The sequence below is a fragment of the Hirundo rustica genome, chromosome 1, assembly GCF_015227805.2.
Source record: "Hirundo rustica isolate bHirRus1 chromosome 1, bHirRus1.pri.v3, whole genome shotgun sequence".
Classification (NCBI taxonomy): Eukaryota; Metazoa; Chordata; class Aves; order Passeriformes; family Hirundinidae; genus Hirundo; species Hirundo rustica.
Window position 1 is genome coordinate 44,050,614 of NC_053450.1, and position 23,368 is coordinate 44,073,981.

Consider the following 23,368-nt stretch of genomic DNA (forward strand, 5'->3'; position numbering starts at 1 on the left):
AGGTTTTTGAGAAGACAGGGGTATGAGTACTTATATGGACTGAATTTTTTTGATTGTTATGAGTAGGCATCACAACACACTTTTCACAGCTGTTTTTTAATTAATATATTAAACAGTACTGTTTTCATACAAAGCAGAAGAAAATTAACATAAATTTAGTCCACATCTATGAATGATTTTTTTTTTTCCAGATATATGTCCTGATTTTGCTTTCTGTGTTTAGATTTACAAAGTAAATCTAGGAAAATTTTATGTAAGTATGCGGTTTTGCTGCCTAGGTCGTTTCCTGCCCTGAATTTGAAAATTTTCTGTGGGTCTGTCTCTCCCTTCCTTATGAGCTCAACCATGGAGAGCGGTCTAGGAGAGAAACATTTCTGCCTTGTTTCTGTTGGAGAAACCAGTCTTTGGTGTTACCTAATTTATGTGGTTCAATTTCTATGCTTTCTTCAGTATTTGTATTTGTCTAGCTACTATGTGGACAGTACTGCTTCTGCATTCTGTGACTGGGCGTGCTGGAAGTTAGGCATGTTGGAGTTTCAGGCTTTTCTTCAGATACCCATATGAAGTACATATCTTCTGGGAAAGGAAGATTTTTTTTCCAGGTGGTAGGCATTGGACCTATCCTTCTACCACCTTCTGCTTTAGGTCTAGTGATTTAGGTATGGGCTGGAATTTCTCATAAACAAAACATTTGATTTGCAGATACTGAAGTATTTCAAATGAAAACTGAAAAATCTGTAATAGTGAATTTTACCAGTGAATTTCATTTTATCTGTTATGAATGAACTTAGGTGTATTGAAACTGTATTTTTCGTAGGGTGAAATATGGGAATATCCTTCTTCCATGTAGTTTTCCAAATGGAAAATCACATTTTTGTTTCAAAAAAGTCCTTTGGAATGACTTTGAGAGTTAGTGGGAAGAAACAAAACCCTAAATAACTCTAAAATAGTATGTCAGTCAAGAGCTGAGAGCACAGTAGGAAATAGTGAGACTGAGAGAGAAAATTGTGGAAGACTTGGGTTTTGGGGCAGTAGGGGCCAAGTAAGACATTGCTGCATGTGATGAATGCCTTTACAGACATGGGTCCCCAAGGACCATCAACAGGATTCAGCCAGGGAAACACAAGAAGGGGCTGTGGTTGTTCTGAGCTTGGAAGTTTGCCTTCAGAGGAGACTAGGAAAATGTATGCATCTCAAGGTCAGGTAGAAATTGGGCCATAAATGAATACAACTGGTCACAAGCAGTTGGACATTAACACACCATTCCTGGTTACATTTTTCTGCCCCACGGCACTGTTGGAAAAGGGAATGCATGTCCTTGAGCTGACATCTTGGAGAATCTGAAAGCCCCCAGTGGGACAAAATAGTATTTCTTTCCAGAGCTTTCTAGCAACTCTGCAGTGGTTTTCTCCCATCAGGGACTATTCATCATTTCGTCCATGAGAAGCTTTTGTTGTGCAAAGTGTCACATCGTGAGACTGTTATGATGTGACAAGATGTCATTTCCCAGTATTACATGTTGGGCTTCACTTCAGCAATCGTAAACCCAGGCCTGGGTAGGTACACAAGATATTCTACTGGGGAGCAACCATCACTGAGGTAGCATTGCATAACTCATGGTGATGAACAAGTGTCTCTTGGTAAATGGTCTGTGGAAATCCATGGGGCATCTGGATGGTGAGCGGCAACCTTCAGCTGGTAGTTGGGTAAGTAGGGGGTAATAAAACAAGAAAAATTGTCACTTGGAACTTTTCCAGAGGACCATGCATTAAATCCTCTGCTCCAAGCTGTGCCATTTTTGGTGTATTCACTTACAGGAGCTTCTCAGACCTGCATCAGCAGCTCAGATGCACAGAGTCATTCCCATGGGGAAGGCAGTAGGGGAGCACAGCAGAGTGTGTATATGTTTTCTATGCACTTCGTGGGGAAGATTGTGTCAAGTTTTTGATACAGGAACATCAGTTTTTAAGGTGGGAGTGCAGTATTTATCTACCTTATTTAATCACTGTTGATCCAAGTAGTCAGCTTTAGTCAAATGAAATCCAAATGAGTGCTTGCAGCTTTTAAAAAGTATGGATAAAATTTGTTCATGCAAGCAACCAAATGTATATGTTGCTGAAAACCCAACAGAACATTCTGCCATAGGGTGAATTTCACCCATGGAAACAGACAGGTCTGTACTCAGAACTTGCACCCAAGTAACTTTAAAGCAATTTCTCTCAGGAGGGAGCTGAGCATGCCAGCTATTCCTGATGTTATGTTTTCCTCACCTGGTGCATCAGCATGAATTTAAGTGTCTTATTTTAGATGGTCACATATGAAAATTTTAGCTCACTAAAACAACTAAACTAAGAAACTCCCTGACCTCTGGAAAAACCTGGCTGGTGTTACTCCGGAGAATGTGTAAAAGAATAACTCTTGATATTTGCATGAATTTTTTTCTTTTCATTAAGAAATATCTTCACAATGAGAAATACTATAATTAGTATGAAATGTCATTCACTGTGTTGTGAATGGACTTTGCTCAGATAGCTCTTTCGTGGTGCTTATGTTATCCTGTAGCCTCAGTAGAAGTATGGACTGTGTCCTAGATGAACTAAGCAGCTCTGTGCCCATCCTAATTGTGATGGCTTGAATGAAGTTGCCACAAAGCTGGCATGGGAAGGAAGAGGCCGTGAAGTTTCCAGCTGAGCTGATGGTGTTCTCAGTGGTGCAGCTGGACCAGAGCTGTTCTCAGTGGTGCAGCTGGACCAGAGCTGTATCAGTTACATTCCCTCAAAGGTGACTTTGAGGCACAGTGCTTCATCATAACACTTTCTGCTTATTTTAACTGCTGTTTGATGGTCCCAGGTTTCCCCCAGTGAGTTGAGCTCAGACTCAAGGCTGGCATTGGTATGTTACTAGAAAAAACATTTTGTATGTATTTCCTTGAAATTGAGGTGACAGAATGCAGTTTGGCCAGGAATATTGACAGGGATATTTTCCATCTATGTTGATAATTTTCTTAACTTTTTAATATTATTTTTTGAGCAGAAAATAGCAGTGGATTAATATCTGATGCCTTTAAAGCAAGTGCAAAACTACACCGCATTCACCGAGGCTAGAATGTCATACTTCTTGTGGTCAGTCTTTCCCCACAGTTATTAAATAACAAACAATTGAATAGAACAATTCACAGAGGAATCACAGTGTTTATTTATATAACCTCCTTGATGAGAAATAACAAGTAACATTCTGTAATAAATTTGAAGTCTTCCCGCAAATGATGTATGAAACCCAGAAAGGTGAACAGTATCTGATATTTTGTTCTCAGGAAATAACTGGACCAGCTGTGGTCTCCCCAGCGTTTTGCCAATAGGGTTGGGATTGAAATGAATTTTGTGTCTCTGCATGAATATTGCATCTCTGCCATAAGCAAATCACCTAAAGTGAGTCTGTAGATGCCTTCTGTACTGGAAAGAGACATCTCTCATTGCACTGCCCTCTTCAGAGCTGTAGAAATAACCAGCTTTTAAGAAGCAGTAGTTGAATATTATGTAGTCAACAGGATAGGCTGTTAATATTGTGGAAGGTCATTATTGAATCCATATGTCCTCTCATAATGACATCTTTGTTCTGGAAACACACTCTTCTCTTGCGTCATCCGCAGAGGTCATTAGAGCCGCTGAGCATGACTTCTTGGTGTGTACTGAGTCTTGAAGGGGCTATGATCAAGCTGTGCAGTAGTTGAGGAAGAGATTTCTTGGCTTTCCTTACAGTACCTCCTGTATCTCAAGTAACTGACTGCTTCAGGGCAGTGAAAAATCTATGGGGTTGGGGTTTTTTGTTGTGGTTTGGGGGTTTTTTTGGTTGCTTTGAGGTAGTTTTTTGTTTGTTGGGGTTTTTTTTGTTTATTTTTGGGGGTTTGTTTGTTTGTTTGTTTGGGGTTGGGGTTTTTTTGTGTAGAGCAATTAAGCAGAATTTCTGAGAGGAGTTTTTAGCAGAGCAGGGGAATGACTATAGCCTGTATCACAGATTTCAGATCTCCTGGGACCAGAGCTCATTTTCCTTCTGTCTTGAGAACTGCTATTGGAGCTTTCCCTTCTTCCCTGGTAGTTCGTGTTGAAGCGACAATAGACAGAGGAAGGTGTAAGGAGAAGGAGGAACTGATGACCCCTTGATTAATTTATGGAGACCAACCAGATGCTGTTTCCTAAATGTGCAGTAATTGGCAGAAACTAAGCAAAACTTGGTAAGACCAAAAGCACATGTTGTTTGTTAGGTGTGTGAGGTGTATCTATCATGGAGGTAGGTGCCTTTGAAGTATCATTGCATCTGGTTGACCTCACAGGCTTTGTAGTTGAGGGTGTTTGATTTCATGAGCCTTTAGATATAACCTGTAGCCTCTGATTTTGAAAGTAGGTCCCAGAACATTGTCTGGTACTTTTTATTAGCTGAACTTTGGCATATGTGTGGAATTTCTTCTTGGGATATTGTGCTGGCTTGAAGGCAAAACCGGCGAGAGACTCCCAAGTCAGAAAAAACAATTTAATAGGAGAGGAAATAAAAGGTAAAATAAAATAAAACACATGCAATAGTACAAAGATGACTGACAGAGTCAGAATACAACCTGATACCGTGGTGGTAGCAGTCCAGATGAAGCGGTCTTGTTCAACCAGTGTTCCTGCAGAAAGGTCTGGTAGTTCTTGTCCTCTGGGAATCCAGTGGGTAAGGCTGCCTGTGCTGTCCCAAATCCCAGCTTATATCCAGGTGGGAATGCTTGGCTCCTCCCCCTGGGTGGAGCATCTCACAATGGACTGATATCATTTTATCAGTCTTGCAATGGGTCCTTGATTGCCCATTAAACAGAGATAGCTCCTGGAGGGAGTTATCTATCAGTCATGCAGCAGGGCATTGATGGGCCATTAACAGAAGATAGTCTGGAGGGAGGGGGCAAGGGAAACACTGCCCAACCTAGTTGCAACAGCTCATGTAGATGGTGATAATATATATACTTTGGGCACATTTTACATTGTAACCTAGGACAGATATCTATCCTGATATGCAGAGCTGCTGTGTCTTCCGCCTGCATCTGTATCTGAAGAACAACTGAGTGTCACCTCCTGCACAATGTCACTGATGTTTGTGAAGTTTTTCTTAGCAAACACCACTACAGTCTTGGACTCCACTGCCTTCCAGATAATTTTCAAGTATAAATCTTCCATTTGGTTTTGACCTGGACAGCTTTGCATGTTACATATCTGTACCTGAGAAATTCCCTCCACCTCACCTAGTGTCTCCTACCAATCATACATCAAGTGCATGGGAAGGAGGCTGATGGGGATGCTGTCTTCAGCAGAGCTGTTCGCACTTGTTTATTCTCTTGGTGCAGGAAAGCATGGGCATCCTGAACTTTGGGAAATGTGTGTGAGGGGCAGGGTGGTTTCTGCCCACTCCAACTACTCCATTTATATCTGTCTATCTCACATATTTCTTTGGCACCTGTCACCTTGGCATGTTTCTCAGATGACCATGACTTTTTTATCTTCTCTTTTTAATAGTGTTTTCACCTTCTTTTTAAATTGGTCTTTAATAAAGTTAAGAATTTTTGCACAGGGTTTTATAAACATGTGTTACTAAATTTTAAATCTGTTTTGAAAGTGCCTCTATCCTACTCCCTCCTAGTAAAGTGACCTTTTTAAATGGAGGGAAGTGGGTTTAGATGACAGTCATGATAAATGCGGTCATGTTCACTCAATAAAATAAGGCCCAGTGCATTTGAGGATAAATCAGTGAAATGTACAGCCCCACCTGTCTGTCTCCATCATTCATTTCCACTGTCACTTTCACAGTGGCTGATGGATCACAGTTGCTGTAAAATTAGACAGCCTTTAATCTCATTTCATCCTGATTAGCTTCTCCTTACCCTTTCCCTCTAACTCACTGACTGACACGCTAAAAACTCATGCCGGGCTGTGTTTGAGCGTGGCGTACAAACTTCTCTTCAAATACCCTTTTTGTGGGGCAGGCAGGTGTTCCAATGAGTTGAAATTAAAAAAAAAAAAGAGAAGATGGGATTTTCATACTATCAAAGCCAAACAGCAGACAAAGACTCATATAAAATTAATGAAAGCAGCAGCCTGGCCAGACTGTGTGATGGGCCAAATTCTTGCTGTTACACCCTGGCAAGCCCAGTGAGTCTGAGAAGATTGCTCCTACCAGATACTGAATTTAGCATGCTCATTGCCACGTAATTTTGACTGTTGTCTGTGAAAAGTTAGGTCCTATCTGGGTGTATGTTCACAAGAATCATGATGCAAGTTTTCTGTGCGTTCAAGGGACATTTTATAGCGGAAAAAGAAAAAAAATCATTCACATAGTTTTGATTTCTATGTGTAACTCCCAGTTCTGAGGGGTCTAGAGAAAGACTTTGAGGTGGTTGATTTCTCAGTTAGAATTCCTTCCCTCTTAGATGTCCACAGTGTTACTCCATCCTCCCTGTTTTGTCCAGCTCCCTTCAGCCCCATGGGTAGATTCATGAAAACTAGGAACAGAGCTTTCCCCAAAGCTCTGAGAGAAGCAAAGGTCACAGTAAAGGTCTGCAGTGTTTTATTGCGGTCACCTTTCTTTCTGAAAGCCAAATACTACCCACCTTTTTAAGGCAAGCTTCCTTTTAGCTTTCCTGTGAGTAATGGATGGTACTTCGGGTCATTTGGGCCCAATCCTGTATCAGTGGGAATGTTGCCATCAATTTCAGTAGGAGCCAGGAGTAAGCCATTAGTTTTCAAGGTTTAATTATCATAATAATTACGGGAGTCTTATTGCGTACGTTATATGCATGGGAACAGCAGAAAAGCTTAAAGCAGAATTTCTTCCTCTAGTGACCCTGTTTGTGTGAATATGGTGGATAAATAAAGACAAATGTTTACAAAAGTGAAAACGCAATGTGAAAAATATGCATGTGTGCTGCCTGCAGACAGTTTTTTCTATAAATGCTGGAGCTCTCCAATCTGACCAACAGAAGAGGTTGAGGGTGCAACCACCAGCTTGGACCTAATTAGAAACCATAACAGAACACTGTATTATTTAAAACTTGGACCCGGTACAGACTGATCCTGGGGAGTGTCTTCTTGAGAGGAAGGGTCCCAAAAAGCATCTAATGAAGGCAGCAAATTTCTCATGGGAGGCCAAATTCCTTATTTACTACAAGCAAGAAACATTCTGTGGTTTTGAGAGAGAATAGTCTAAAATAGGAAAATGTCTAAGACTAAAGAGTGAGATAATGATGGTACGGTGTCTCATCCTTTCATCCTACTGTAGGAATCTCTAGGTAGTAGAAAATCTTTTGCAGTGTCTAGTATAAGATTAGTTCCCAGTTAATATAAATTGAATCAGTAACAAATAACCTTAATTAATGAACTTTCACTGTACCTGGCTGCCTAATTTAAGAACTGCTTCACTTACATGACTTGTAAGAGCACAGACTATGAAAAAGATATTCGACCTTTACTAGAAACTAAAAACATACCTTATTTATTCATCATTGCCTAGGCAAAAACTTCAGTAAGAAACTTAAATGAGCCCACTTGATCTTTAAGAAAATATGTCCTAAATAGCAAAGCTGTGCGTATTTCTTCTTATTATTATTTGCATATGCTATACTGCACAACTGCATTCTGAGAAAAATAAAAGATAATAAAACAAATGAAATGAGAGATATATCACCCAAAATAATCCAAGTGTGAGATAGGCTGCGTCTTTTTTTTTTTTTTTTTTTTTTGGCATTGGCAAAAGAGCACAAAGTAAGAGCTGGCCCTGAGTCATATTGATTTCCCACTGCACTGGTTTCCTAAGTGCTCTGTTGATCCGTGTCAAGCAATAAGTTCCCTGCCTGTACATGCACATCACCTCCCCATTTGTCCTCACCTAGATTTAAGGTGCCCATATGATGAGCTGAACAAGGACATCATTTTTCCTACTGGTGTCACTGGGCCAAAACTATTCTATGTGGTATAGTAACTAATGCTGTAAAAGTTCACATTTTCCATATAATATCATTATAGTGGGCATGGCACACTGCAATAATATATTTGTATTATGTACATGTAATCCTTGGCTTTGCATTTTAGCATTTGCAGTGTAAAACGTAAATTTTAAGAAATAGATGTTTGCATCTGTAGAGGGTTCATAGTAATCATGATACCTCCCCCCCGAAAGAGGAATATTGCAAATCTAATACCGCAGTTTTGATCTTTGTTAACAAAAGGCTTCCTGATTAGATGAATAGAAGATGTGTGATTGTGCTGCTAATGACATTGTACAGGAAATTAAGCGTATACATTTGGAAAAGGCATTAAATCAGCAGGACCTTAATTTAAAAACTTAAAACTGTATGGAAATGCAGCTTGTTCATTGCTGTGTAATAGAAAGCTACTGAACATACTGACTCTTCTTGTGGAAACATTACCGGCAGAACAAAGCTGGGCTGAGGGGTTTTTTAATGTTTTCTAGCATACTAGGATTCCTAGCATCTGCTTATTTTCAGGGAAATATCATGCAAATTCACCCCTTTTTACAAGTTCTTTTTAGATCAGTGTGTATGGTACTTGGGCAGGTAAGGGGGCACTGAGGGACCAGAATTACTGATTTTTTTTCCTTAATTATTTGCAAAATTGAATTGCATAAGTTTACTAATAAGTGGCTTTGTCTGCTGCTAAGTCAGTGTTGTACATGCCTGGGGTGACTCATTCTCATATCATTTCATACAGGTGGTAAAGAGGAAGTATTTGATAAAATCAGTGTCCTTAGCTGACAAAGAATTCTTGCTTTGCTTGCAGTTATGCCATACAACAGTGCCCATCACTGTGTTGTGGAAGTGGAAAACTTCTTGTTCGTGCTGGGAGGTGAAGACCAGTGGAACCCTAATGGTATGTATAGAATACTAAAAGGCAAAGGGAGCGCCTGCCTTCTTGTGCCTTTCTGTCAGGTCAGCTGATGTAGTAATTAGCAAGGGATTTTGAGGACCTTCAGCCCAATTGTTGAACCTAGTAAAGGCTACTCTTCAGATGTTATAAATATTTGATACTTTAGCATTAGCATCTCTGTCATTCATCAGCTCCCGCATCCCTTGAGAAATGCCACAGGCAGCAGAACAGACTCTTTCAAGTGCATGCACCAGGCAGCAGCTGTTAAGAATTTTAACCTTCATTTCCAGGCTCCTTCCAGTCATAATATAATAATGCAATTGCAGTAGATGAATGCTTCTTTTCTATCGTCAAACAAGATACACGCAGCTCAAGTTGTTAATGTGTTAATTATCTAGACTTTGAGATTCTTAAACTGATCCTTTTTTCAGTCTCTTGCAAGAGCTTCTCATATAGATTATCTGCTGCTACCTTCTTTGATTACTTCATAAATTTACTGCAAAGAGAAATTAAACAATTTAACAGGCTTCTGAGCAAAGCAAAAGGAGAATACCATGCCTTGCAAAATTCACAGAATTGTCAAGACATTGTTAAAAAGCTTGCACACGAAGAAAGAGTTGTAGTTGTAGCAGTCTGTGTAACAGAGATAATTATGACTGAGAAACCATAAAACAGCTTGCAGGTACACATTTTTACTTTAAAACACCAGAGGATCCAGCTGAAATTACATATACTGCATATATTTTATTGTGAATGCCCCATTTCAGCATCTGCACTAAACCAAATTATATAAAATTGTTACATCTGTTCACTCCCTAAAACCTGAGACAAACAATCCAGGCCACCCTATAAGCATGTTTCTGGTGTAGTTAAGAATATCACTATTTGTCTTAGGAGAAGGGCCCCGTAGTTCTGTAGTTGATTGTCCTTTATTTGAAGCAGGAGACAGTGCAGTATCACTAATGAAAATTTCTCTTAGGATCGTTGGCCACATCCATCCAGTGAGGGCCCCTTTTGTATTTGGTAGTAGGCCATATGGATAGGCAGACCTTGTTCCAGACAGTTTATAATTAAATGGCCATGTCACATGAAAGGTAAAAGAAAAGAAATATAATTACCCACATTTTAAAGATGTGGAAACTGACTTGCAAGGCGATGGAGAGATAGTAGAAGGGGTACATATCTTGCATCTGAGATAGGAGTCAAACACAGTTGTTTGTGAGATGAATAGTACCTAAGGCCTGAGATTGCCTAGATCTGGATCAACTACTGGGCTGAAGATGTTGCTGAAGACATCTACCAATTTCCCTGTCCTGTGAATACCAGTGCTGGGATTTTTTTCCATAGAGAAGATAGCAATAAAAAACGTATGAGTATTGCTATACTGATCTCTGTATCAAATGGATCTTACTTGTCACTGAAAGTGGACATGAAATCATAAAATACATCCTGTGCTACTGCTGGGTGCATTCTTTCTTGAAACCACTTTGCTCTAAACGGGCAGCTACATGGGGGCAGCTCGCACATGCCCGCTTGAATTTGTGTAAAGGCCCTTGTCTGCTATCTTCAGAGCACAGGAGGGACTTCAAATGGACCTGCCTGGAACCATCTTGCCAAGACTTTATGAAGCTTCTGCTTCAAATGAGAATGTTCCAGGTGTTTTTCCAGTGTAAAGAATTTTCTTAGAGATGGTAGCAATGGAAAGGCATTGCTTTATCCATCAGACCGTCTGGTTCTTGGGAAACTGCATGGACCCCAAAGAGTGCTCACACCTCCTTCATGCTCTGCTGACTTCCTGACAACCTGCAAAGTATGAGAGACATTTTTTCTCACTTTTTTATGTCCTCCAGTAGCTATGCCTTTCCAGTCACAAGAGGTTCTGGCAAGAGTAAACACTGATGAAAGCAGGGTGCACAACACAGCCATGGATTTAAGATCAACCTTCATAACCTTCAGAGCTCATCACCTTCTAGCATGGCTGCAGAGCAGAGAACAGTGTCTGCCTCCTTTTGTCCCATAATCCTGATTTTTGTTCACTTGTCCCGAGTGCTGTGTTCTGACAGAGCAGGTGCATCCTAACATGTGCAATCTCCTGACTGATAAGCAAGGCAAAAAACAGGTAGAGTTCTCTTTCAAACTGAAGTCCAGACTTAAACTGCAGTTAAACCAGTTACACCAGGCAGATTGAGTAGGTCATCAAGTCCTTTTCCTGCAATCACAGGCATCATATAGTCCCATTTTGTACATTTTCTAAGCTACATTTAAAAAGCAGTTGGATTTCTAACCCCCACTACTCCTGTTGGAAAGCTGTTACAGAATCCAATTGCCCTAAATGACTAGGAGCCTTATTCTGATATCCAGTAAAATGTATTCTTTGACTGTCTAAATCACCTTGTTCTCATGCCAAGGCTGGCCTTTAGTTTAATAAAACCCTCTCAGAGGTTTGTTCCTTTAAAGTATTACAGACAGCACTCCTATCCCCTTTCAGCTTTTGTACTTCTAGGTGCAATAGGCCAAGTTCTTTGTCTCCTCCCATAAGGTAAACTTTCTGTTCTTCCTGTTGCCATAGTAGCTCTTCTCTGTGCCTGTTCTAGTTTGATTTCATCTCCCTTCCTGTGAAAGACCCAGATTTGTATCCTGCATTCCCACTCTAGGCTTACTAAACCCTTGTTCTACCCTGCACTTCACAGTCATCTACATACCTGGTGTTTGTATTGTTTATGACACGTGTTGGGCAGCCAGATTATAGACTTGTATGACAACAATGAACAAGCTGCTGTATAACTAATGAGCACTGAAGTCCCAGTAACTCTGAAAGATGTAATGAATACAGCAAAAAAAGTTTAAAAATACAAGTTGAAACTTAGGATCAGTATTTATATTATTTTGAATTCCTGCTTTTTGAAGTAGATTAGTAAATTTCTTAGACAGTGAAACCTAGCCTGTTCAAGCTTGCTGTTACTGTTTTGCTGCTTATTGAATCTATAGCTCTCGATGCCTCTTTTTCTAAATTGTCTGTGTGGACTAAAGGAATCCAGACAAGGACAAAAAGCAAAGCCTCACTTCACTAAGCCCAGTGGTAGCTTACAGTAGGGGAATCTCACCCTGTGTCTTGAGATGGTGCTGAGATGGTCATGTCTTTGAGCGGTGCTCGGCGTGGTCCTCATTAGGCACCACGCTGGATTTGAAGAGAAATGCTGCATTACTCATCAGTCTTCTGCTTTACCCTCCTCATATTGAACATGCTTATAACATGGCGAGGAAATCAGTTTGCTTCCAGAGCAGTCAGTGAGGTTTCTTTCTCAGTTTTCTTGTAGAACATGATCTTAAATTACTGTGAATACGAATTCTAGCTGTATTGTTTTTCTTCTCTACAGTCTTGATGGTCTATTTACACATGCTGAAGTAAGTGTGGAATGAAGCAGTGAAAGCGAGCCAATCCTACAGAGGCTTGTCTCATGCAAAAATATTCACCTTGTAGAATGCCCAGTGACCATTTATAGAACTGTGACATAGGCAGTTAGGTTATTCTGCTGGCCTGTGAAGCCTCTAATTCAATTTTTTAGTCACACATACATAAACAAAGGTTTCTGGTTTCAAAATGCTTGTCTATTGAAGTCTCAGGTGTTACAGGAAATTGCCATGCACTCTTTTGCTTCAGTTTTCTTGCTTTGGTGTCAATCTGCATGTAAAATAAGGTGAAATCTTAATATCGTGAAGACATGAACACAGTTCTTAGGCTTGACAGCAGGGAGAAGCTAGTTAGCTGGTGTATGTTGCTCATGCTTCATATTTTAGCTAACACAGTTGGAATAAAACTCTTAAGAGTGTATTCCCCCTTCGATGCACATCTGTAATTCCTTCTAACTTACACTGAAAGTACATGGTAGAATAAACTATCTAGTGCAAACACTGCATACCCCATGCTGATGGCTTATGCAACTCCTGGTTATTTGCACAATGGGTTTTTGCCATGTTCTACACAGAGAGGAGGTAAGGAGAAAGAAAAGCACGTGTTCTCTCTTTAATTTTTTTACCTGACAAAATTCTAGTCATAAAGATACTGTGGGGATGCCCTCTTTGGGCAGTAATTTTGTTTAGTGCTGTGATTTATTGTGGCTGTGAAAATACCACAGCATGTATAAGTAAATTTAAATACACATTTTCAAGATCTTGTTTCAAGACCAAGAATAATCGCTATCTGCTTTTACTGCTAGTGACTGCTAATTCAAGCCTTGCAGTGCCCCATTTGTTGAATTATTACTGTACACATAGTGTAATCATGCATTGTTGTAAAAGGGGGAACCCTTCATAAAAGGTGTCAACTTGTGAAGTATATGTAATATATATTACAATCATGATGTTAAATACATGAAACAAACAGCTGAGTGTCAAAATAATCTATCTTTACAGGGAAACACAGTACAAACTTTGTTAGCCGATACGATCCCAGATTTAACAGCTGGATACAACTTCCACCCATGCAAGAGAGGTAAAAACCTGCTATGTGTTTTTCGATTTCTGTTTTCTCATCCTAGGAGCAGCTGAGGTTGGGCTTAGTTCTGGGAGTAAGGAGGCCTGTAGAAGTATTGAAAACACAGATAAAACTGCAGCATTCAGTTGTGGCCCATTTGTCTCCTAATTTTTAACACTTTCCAAATTTGGAATTCCAGATGTCAAGTCCTGCAGTGCTAACTCATGCAAAGTAGCCATGAACTTTATGCAATTACTGGTTGCCTGAGTACGGTCTGAAGGATTCTCCTGAAGTCTCCATAGTGTCCTGTCATGTTCCCTGACTGAAGTGTCATGATGAGTTTGCAGTAAACAAGCAGTAATTATAGTCAGATATCTTAGAGGGAACTGAAACTTTCATATTTTGACTCCATCCTGTTTCACCACACCAGCTATGAAAAGCTCTTCTGAACATGTCTCCACTTGTCAGAGGACTCTTAATCCTAGGTGGTCTTTGAGTGAAGTTGCTGTCAGTAAATTCATATTAGAGTAGCTCATGTTTTAATCTTGCTGTGTACCAAGGAGCGAAGGTGGATGTGGGCTTGAGCAACGACTCGTAAAGATGGGGTAAACGTAACTGTGGATCCCAAATCCTACCCTGACAGGAAAAAAGTCCCATAAACCTGAACAGAATTGTGCATGTTTGGTAAGAAGAATCCCAAAGGCAGAAGATCCAAAATTACAGTGTTATTTGAAGAAAACATTCAGTGTCTTTCCTTCAGTTCAACACCCACCTTCTTGTGGATCCCATGTACAAAAGACCTCATAGTGTCTCACTCAAATGCTTTCTTTATTCCATGTCAGTATTACAGTCCTTCTTCTTTTGTTGTTGTTGTTGTTGTTGACTGTCTGCACTACCCAGGTGTCTGGCAGTCAAATATATTGAATTCAGTGCAGCCTTGTGATTCAAGGTGTGTCTTATGAGATGCTTGGGAATATGGCTGTCTTTTCAAATTTCCAGGGGTAAAATGTCAGTCAGCAGAATTTTTGAAGGAACTTTGTTCAGGATTCAGTTTGATTGACCTAAGTCCCTACTTTGGCAGCACCTAGCCTTCTCCCTCATTCTCACCCACCCTGTGGGATAACCTTCACAGCTGTGCTTGTTTATTTGAAAACAGAGGGACACCTTCCCCTCTGGTTCAGCTTCCTAGAGTGAGTCACTGCCAGTTTAGGTGTTGGCATGGGGGAGACAGGAGGTGAGCATCAGATTGGGCATCACGATGCAAGTCATCCTGGGAGACCAACTGGTGTTTGTATGGAACCTGGACCTTTCCTGTGGAGCCCAATCTGAGTCCTGATTATGCCCTCTGGGTATCCCCAAGCCAAATTCCGGAGGGGTGTTGGCAGCTGCCTGAGCAGTTGGGTTTATTGGGCTGACAAACTACGGAAAGCAGAACTAGGCAGCTGAGGGTTGGAGAAAGGAGGCAGTAGGAATTTTTCCACCTCCACACTGGCCGATTGTGCCTCCCTGGAAAACCATGCGCCAGGTGATTGGCCTTGTGCTCTGGTGGAAGCTGCTGCCTTCAGCCAAGAGCTCAAAACCCAGCTGTGCCCCACGCTCCTGCCCTGATAAACTGTATTGTATGAACACCACAGCTCCTTGCAGAGGGACTGGAATACAATGTTCCACTCATACATAGTTCCTTCTGCAAGGGGCTTTGCTGTGACAATGTTAATTGTCACCTCTTTTGTTCAGGATACATAGCTCATAGGCTTGCCCATTGTTTTTCTTTAAAGGCTCCTATGCATTAGGGCTATTGCTGGAAAAAGGAGATTTTACACTCATTTTCTAAAATGTTTTCAATGGTTTATTTGCTCAGTCCTAATGACTTCCTCAGAGTTTTTACAGTTTTCAGAGGTATGGACTGGCCCAGTTTGTAGAAGATCATACAAATAAGAGGGAGCTTTTGTGCAGTTTTCTTTCCCAGCTCCTTTAGTGAGATAAAGTTCCCATTAAAGTCATCAGGCTGTTTTCCCCCTGCTAGGAGTACAGGGTCATGCCCTGTCTCTGCTGGCATAATGCAGGCACCATTGACAAGATAGACTGTTAAATGGGTTTTTCTGAGTCATTATGGTCCATCAAGTCAAAACCTATTTAAGAATTTTAGTCTGAGAATAATTGGCTGGATAGACTATAATAGCTCCTTTGAAATGACTGCCAGGTAAATGTGGGACTCATTCACAGGCAGTATATTCTCAAGTCAAAAATCTGTATGAAATATTTGATAAGTAAACTTTTATCTCACATGCCAAAATCCATATCTGATTGATTTTACTGTGTGAGCTATAAAGAAAAGTCTAATCCCATTATGGATTCAGTGTCACCAGTGTATTTTCTTTAAAGCCAAGTTTGTTTTCATTTGAAGAACATCTCAAATATAGATGCTTTTGAAAAGTATGTGCTATTTTCAGGAGTTTGTTGTTTAGAGAACCAGCAAGTGACTCATAAGCTTTGGAAATACACATCTGCCTGATGATGCCATAACAACAGGAAGGTTTTTGCAGAGCAGTTCAGGTAAACTATGATGGCTACTGCTACGGTCTTTGTAGGAGTTGTAACTGAACTTGTGGTGTGAGCCTCAGCTGGACACCTCAGTCCAGCTATTGCACCTTGCCAGCTGAACACGGAGCTTTTCAAGATGTGTGGAGCAAAACAGCATTTAAAACAACTTGTTTTTTCTTGCATTCTGAGTTAATTTTTTTTTGTTTGAAGACCAGCAAAAAGCATGGCATTGTACTAGGTTCTGAGGAAGCTCAAGCGAAAGTGGGAAGTGAGCAGGTCTGTGTACTCTGTGAGGCTGAGTGAGCTGAGAAAAGGCACAGAAAAAGAGACAAAAAAAGTCACAGTTTATTTTTGTCTTTCACTTTAATAATAGTAATCTCAGCCCCTATTAAGATTATTTAGTTTTTAAAAAGCAAAGCACACACTCTATAAGTGTGAAATCTGGACTCTGAAATCAGGTCCAGATATTGCGACTATCAGTAACAGCATTGGTAACTTTAAACCTCAGACTGGTAGTTCTGTTTGGTGTTTCAGGGCATAAATTCATCATGTGTGAAAATCATGAGGAAAACCTTCCCTTTTATATGTGTATACTTGAAAGAAGTTGGTTGGGTTGATGGTTGGGTGAAGGGGTGGGAAGGAAAAGCATTTAGGAGACCAGTGAACATTGAGTACTTTTAAGTCCTGAAGAAAATCACAAAATAATTGTCTTATTGTCCATATCCTGAGGTACATTCTAGTTATCTGATTAGAATGGATAGTGTCTTCTCAGTATTTAGGGGAAAGTTGTCATGCAAAGATTGCTGTATTATAGTTTAATCTGAATCATATTTTACAGCAGTTTAAAAGTCATCACTTGACAGCATGCTTTTGCACGCTGTAACAGCATGCCCTTACACACTGTATCATTGAAAACTAAAAAAAAAAAAAACCCAAAAGCTTCAAATATTTGTGACAAGAGCTACTGAGTAAATGTTCACATCCAAGCAGAGAAGTGAAGTATGCTGATACTTTCGTTTTTGCTCCTTATAGTGACACTGTGTGGATGAAACCAGGAGTACACGTACAGAATACCATCAGTGAAATCCTAGTTAAGAGAATAACTCATCCAAGTTGTGCCCACCTCGGTTTATTAAACCTGAAGTAAAAAAAAAAAAAAAAAAAAAAAAAAAACACCACCACAAAACACCATGCCAAGGGCAGTTTGTTAATGGTTTCACCAGAGAAGGTGCACAAGGACAGACGAGGATGTGGGAGCACTGACAACAGGCACCCTCTGGTTTTTTGCCTTGTGGTTGCTGGATGGATACAGGAGGGTTGAAAAATGTGTACCTGCCTGTGCAGGCTCTCATGTATAATAGGAGGTGACCTCTGTAGCTTTTCCAGCTTTTGGGGGCAACTGTGGGCTGTGTTGCCTCAGGCCCATCACATATTCCCAGAAAGCTTATACACACTTGATTGCCTGTAACACCTATAGCCTCTGTCAAATTAGAGTGAAATCAGTCAGCAGAGGTTTTTTTTTAGGAGACAACAGTAGGCAGACATGGGTACATGTACAGTGTCATCAAATTAGCTTTGTTTCCGTAGAATATCAGGCTAAAAACATAGATGCACAATTTGCTGCCCGACCATGCGGAGCAAAATATGCCATCAGCTTCTATCTGCCCACTGACAGATAAATTAAATGGTCTTTTTTAATTCATCCGTTGATCTGGAGACACTTGCCAGTATTCCTGTCCTCATGTTCCCATGGGTTTTTTCCCTGTGGTGGAGTTCCCAGCCCCATTCAGAAAGGTGTACTGTCCCACACTGTCCAAGTTGCCCACATGCAGGCAGGGTGAAAGCAAAGAAGTGAACAGGAGGTGTTCAGTGACCCTGGCTGGTGAGGAGCCCTGTCAGGTGTGCACCAAATCCAAAAAGTAAGGTCAGAAACTGGCAGTGATACATCAAATATGTTCCATGGATGCCCAGCCAGCCCTGCTGTTTCCATGGCTGTATCTCTTTGTGTCTGCCTGATTTCTCTTCCAACTTATAAACCACCAGCCAGTCTCAGACACTTTTAATTAAGGGGGAGATTTCTCCAAATCTTAAAGGATGCTACAAATTTTATGAAAATAGGCAGCTGTGCAAAAGAGCAAGACCTTATTCCTGCCTTCACTGAAGGAAATGCTCCTGAGCATGCCTGGCATCCTAACATGTCAGGTTAGGGACAGGGCACACCAGACTTTGCTAGCTCACCTGGTCATGGGACGGCTCTCGGGAAGCCCAGGAAGAAGTTGGACATACCAAAGCTGTTCATTGAGGATGCTGTGCTCTGTGTGTGCTCATCCAAATGCCTTGCAGTGGTGTGCAGGTCCAAGTCCTTGATGGTGCAGGTAACCATCAAGACCCCAAGATTTAGTGCATGATTCAGGAGTAAAATATGCAGCTGCTCCCAGATTCAAATTAAGGCATCTGGGCAGAAACCAGAGTGCATTGAATCAGCCACAAAGCAGGGTTTGGCAAGCTATGGCCACACTTCAGAGTGCCTGCTTTGCAGGAGTTGTCTGAGCTACACTTTGCTGAGCCTGGCCTACCTGCCCATTTCTGGGCTCCCATGTCATTCTGGTTTCACCCAGGAGAAAATTTTATGTTGGGGACTGACGACTCTTGTCATTCAATATTTTGTACAGCTCTTCATCCTAACCCAGCTGTGCTCTTTTGCAGTTTTCTTTCTCATGTTATTGCAGCTTGAAATTAAAGGTCTCCACTTTAGCAAACCTTCCTGCTGCTGAATGATTCAGGGAGCTTTCCCTGAGAGTGGATTACACCAACCAAGTTCTCTCAAAATCATCTCCTGCTCAATTTTTACTTCAGCAAGAAACATTCACCATTTGGAGGCACGAGGAAGACAAACTAATATATGCCAGAGAGTCCTGGACAGAAAACTTAATTCTTTTCCTACACACCTGAGTTGCATGTAAAAGCAGACAGGTGGCTAAAACTTTTCTCAGGGTTAGTTGGACAGAGACAGACCTCATTTGAGTTAAAGGGTGGAAATGTAGTGTTGTGGCTAGCATAAGGAAAATTGTTCTATTTGCAGTACTGCAGAAAGAAGAAAAAAATGATAATTGAAGAAAAATTTTGATGATGTGGTTCTCTTAGTAAATTGGGAACAATGACCCTTGAAGGACCATAAAGAAAGTGAATGTCAAGATAATTTATTATTGTTACATTATCTACCTCATTTTTCACTTTGTCTTACTGAGTTGTTTTATCCCTTACAAGGTAATGCCCCATACGTTAATGAGCACCTTTTTATCTTTCACGGGTGTGAAAAAGCAACAAACAGCTTTGAAAAGGGGTATTTCCTGGCAGTTTTATGTGTGCCTAATTGTTTTGACACAAAAACTTGAAATATTTTTTCATGTGGAGTATTGTGTATTTGCTTAGCAAAGCAGCCACAGTCTCTAGGAGAGCTGTAAGCATGTGAAGCGCTGGACACTTCTCTCTGATGTAGCATTTGAAGGAGCAGCTCTCTTAGTTCATGGAGTCAGCTGGAGAGGGAAAAGCAGTGTTTGACACGGCTAATTGGTTTGTTGTTGGCTTGTTTTGTTCTGTTCTGCCCCGTCCTCTAGGAGAGCCAGTTTCTACGCCTGCCGCCTCGACAAGAACTTGTATGTCATCGGTGGAAGAAACGAAACTGGCTACTTGTCCAGCGTTGAGTGCTACAACCTGGAGACAAACGAGTGGCGTTACGTGTCGTCGTTACCACAACCCCTGGCAGCCCATGCAGGAGCCGTTCACAATGGCAAGATATATATTTCAGGCCAGTGTCTTGAATAAGTCCTGCTGTACGACAAGCAAACGAACCCAAAACCGCCATAAAAAAATAAAACAAAACAACCCTGTAGAACCCCGAAACCAGAGAGGTAAATTCCTGCTGCAGCACAATGTTTTTATTTATATTAACTAACTGATGTGTACTTACTTTGCAGGAGGTGTTCACAATGGAGAATATGTCCCCTGGCTGTACTGCTATGACCCTGTGATGGACGTCTGGGCCCGAAAACAGGACATGAACACAAAACGAGCAATCCACACTCTGGCTGTAATGAATGATCGACTGTATGCCATTGGAGGAAACCATTTGAAAGGTCACATTTTTAATAGTGAAAAAGTATCTCAGTGTCCCACATCTCTGATAAAGAATATTTTTGTTAGACAGTCACTGTTAAATACATTAAAAACCAAGCAACACAATTTAACAGGACACTTGAGCCAGCAATTTTAAAAACATTTTATGCAAATTATTTTAAAATTATAACAGTACATTAAATATATGAGTAATGAATGCTTTAGATAATAAAAATGGGAGCTACCATTAGTCAAAGGCACGGACAATTTGTCATTTCCAAGAATTCTGTGAAACAAACAGATTATTCTTTGACCCAAAAGTACCAGCAATATTTTCCTCTGTAAATCATTTTCCAAAATGTGCAGTTAAAAGAGTGCTTTATTCAGAGCAACACACAAAAACAATCTCCTGATTTAACGAAGAGAAAAAAAAAGCAAATTTCCAGCCATTAAATATTAGGACTAGGCTCTTTAAATCCTTTTTTAGTATTAAATGTAGCTTGTTTATTATAATTCCTGTTTTCATCTTTTGAAAAGGTCTCATATTAAAATAACTATTGCTTAGGCATCTGGTATTTTTATCCTAATACCTGCATGTCATTGCTGTTAAAGATGCTTCTTAATCCAGCCACTTAGACAAAAAGCACACCTCCTGCTCCTTTGTTCTGTGATAATATTTCATATTTTATATTCACTTTTTTTCTTCTTTCTCCTTTAATGTTTAAAACAAAACATCAACAAAAAAAAAAAGACTCCAACAACAAAAGAGAAAATCATAATATAGAAGAAAAAGTCAAAAAATGTGTTAACTGCCAGCAGACCAAGTCATGTCTGACATGGGGTCCCTGGGTTCCCATGACGCTGTAAAGCCACATGCTGCTTGTGGAGATCTGAGTATCTGTGGAGCATGCAAGGGACAAAGTTCCAGATGTAAATTTTCCCTGATAAATAGTACTGGTGCATAAACCCCTGCAGGCGGGTTCAGTGCTGCTGTGCCTCTACTCCCCACCCCCAGCTGTGATGGGTGTTTATGGACTGGACCTTATAAGGTGATGAGGGCAAAAGCTGCTTGCACATGAACACCTGCAAATTTTGTAGGTTTCAGTGCTTCAAGGTGTTGGCTTTTCCTCCTACAAAAGAAAAACCTGTCACAGCTCTCCTCAAGCTAAAGCACATACTTTGGCTTGCAGAGGCTTGAATTGCTTCTATTCTGCCTCCTTTTTTTTTCCCCACACAGTTTCACCTACTTCTAATATGCTTTGCGTTTTTGCCTCTACAAGTGTTGTCCTGGGTGCCTTTGTTATGCTTGAACTGCTCAGTGTTGTGAGAGGTATTTAACATCCAGGCTTCTGGGAAGATGTGGCTGTCTGGTGAAAGGACTTTTTAGAAAAAAATGGTTTCTCCTATACAGTGAAACAAAAGGATGTACTGCAAGGACAGGGAGGAGGGAGGGGACTGAAGTGTGGATGAAATGTTACAAATTCTCCACTGGCAGGGAATAGCAGGGCTCCATGGCAAAGCCCTCCTTTGTGAAGCTGAACTGTGAAGTAGTGTTAGCTGTGCATTTACCACGTCACAGCTAGTCATGTGCATACTGCAGTGTGTTACAGAGCTTTTGACAGGTTCTGGGTGCACAGCAGTGGCCTTTTTATGGCCCCTTGAAAACCTTAAAGCAGCGAATAATTATTTCATATTATTATGAATTATTTTGTATTTTTTCATACTCATTCCAGACATAAATAATATTTGAGCAAGCAGCTCCCTTGTGAAGTGCTGATATCACCAAATACCCTTTTTTACAGAAAATCTTACTTCTCTTTGCTGTCATACCTTGAAGAGGAGACAGAAGAGTTAAGCACTTCAGCATATTAAGAAAGCTGTACTTTACTGCAGTGCTCTGATAAAGAAAGTAGTTTGAAATAGGGAATTGCCTAAATATTAGAGCAGGAACTGGGACTCCTGTGTTCAATGTCTGTGTTCAGCTCACTTAATTCATATTAACTGATACAGCTTGAGAATCTTGAGCTGAGACCCCTCTGCCCTTTGGTGATCAAACAGCAGCAGCAGTTGCTTGGAGCATTTTTTGGTCTACCAGGGAAAGATGGGACCACAATTTTTGTGGTTACATTTTTTTGTTACCTTAAAGACTTTACCCCAGCTGTGTGCTTTAGGGTACACCTTAAATGAGGTAGAAAATTGAAACTGGTCCTGCACATCATGTCCATCATGCTAAGCACTTCATCCCTCTAGAACCAAGTGGCATCAGTTGTCTAAGCTGTCCCTGGACTTGTTAGACATTGATTTCTGAGCAAAATTTCAGTATGTTCCATTTTGAATAGATTGGATCTAAAGATGAATTTTGAGAAAGAATGCCAGGACAGTCTTTCCCTACATGCTCAAACTTGTATTAGTGCTGATAGACAAGAAAGAACTTTCTTTGAATCTGCTCATGTCACTAATAAGTTATTACTGAGTGTTTCCTGATGTGGTCAGGTTTCATAAGGACTCATGATTTGTAGAAGAAGACTGTAGAACTAATGGTAAAATCCTTCAACAGATTTATTTGAACTGAAATAAGGAAGCACTCATGTTACAGAAGTTGGCTTAAATGTATATGAAAATATTTTCTAGAAAAAAATGTTTAACAATTATAATTGTAATAATATAATTGTAACTGTAATTTAATAAATTTAACAGTAAAATAAGTAATAAAACAGCATGTCATAAACCATGTTCTCTTTTCTTAATGCCCTCATCCAGGTTTCTCGCATCTCGACGTCATGCTTGTGGAATGCTACGATCCAAAAGGTGACCAGTGGAATATCCTCCAGACTCCTATTCTGGAGGGTCGCAGTGGCCCTGGCTGCGCAGTCCTTGATGACAGTATTTACCTTGTAGGAGGCTACAGCTGGAGTATGGTGCGTACCTGCTTTCTACAATCACCTTTCTATTCCTTCTGGGTTCTTGTGGCCAGTCCATATAGTATGCAGATGGGATGGAGAGGAGAGGGGAATTAGCTACAGGGGCAGCTTTGGGTTAGTTTTCAGCTTGTGGAGAACATGGAGTGTTTTTTTACCGCTGTGCTTCTCTATTGAGATAAATTTTTATTGCACTCTATTCACTGATATGAAATAATTTAAAAATCAGAAGGAATTTTGAAAAAATGATTGATGGGCCTATATGCTTACAGCTCTGCTTATGAGGTGCTTGTAAATGAGACTGATTTTCAGAGGCTGGTTGCTGAAAAAACCAAACCCCCTTGAAGAGCTTCTAAGTTAGAGTGACCCCAAGTCACTTCAATATCTTTAGAGCTGATGTGTGACTTGGATTTTAG

General features: G+C 40.5%; 1 protein-coding gene across 1 annotated transcript in view; it reads left to right on the forward strand.

Annotated features, from left to right (window-relative positions):
- Positions 1-23,368, forward strand: part of KLHL14 (kelch like family member 14) — a 60,705-nt gene that overhangs the window by 34,573 nt on the left and 2,764 nt on the right. Inside the window, exons 4-8 of the mRNA XM_040085645.1 lie at positions 8,817-8,906; positions 13,317-13,395; positions 19,536-19,726; positions 19,896-20,054; positions 22,795-22,952. Of these exons, the coding sequence (XP_039941579.1) occupies positions 8,817-8,906; positions 13,317-13,395; positions 19,536-19,726; positions 19,896-20,054; positions 22,795-22,952 (677 nt within the window). The remainder of the gene's footprint in view (positions 1-8,816; positions 8,907-13,316; positions 13,396-19,535; positions 19,727-19,895; positions 20,055-22,794; positions 22,953-23,368) is intronic.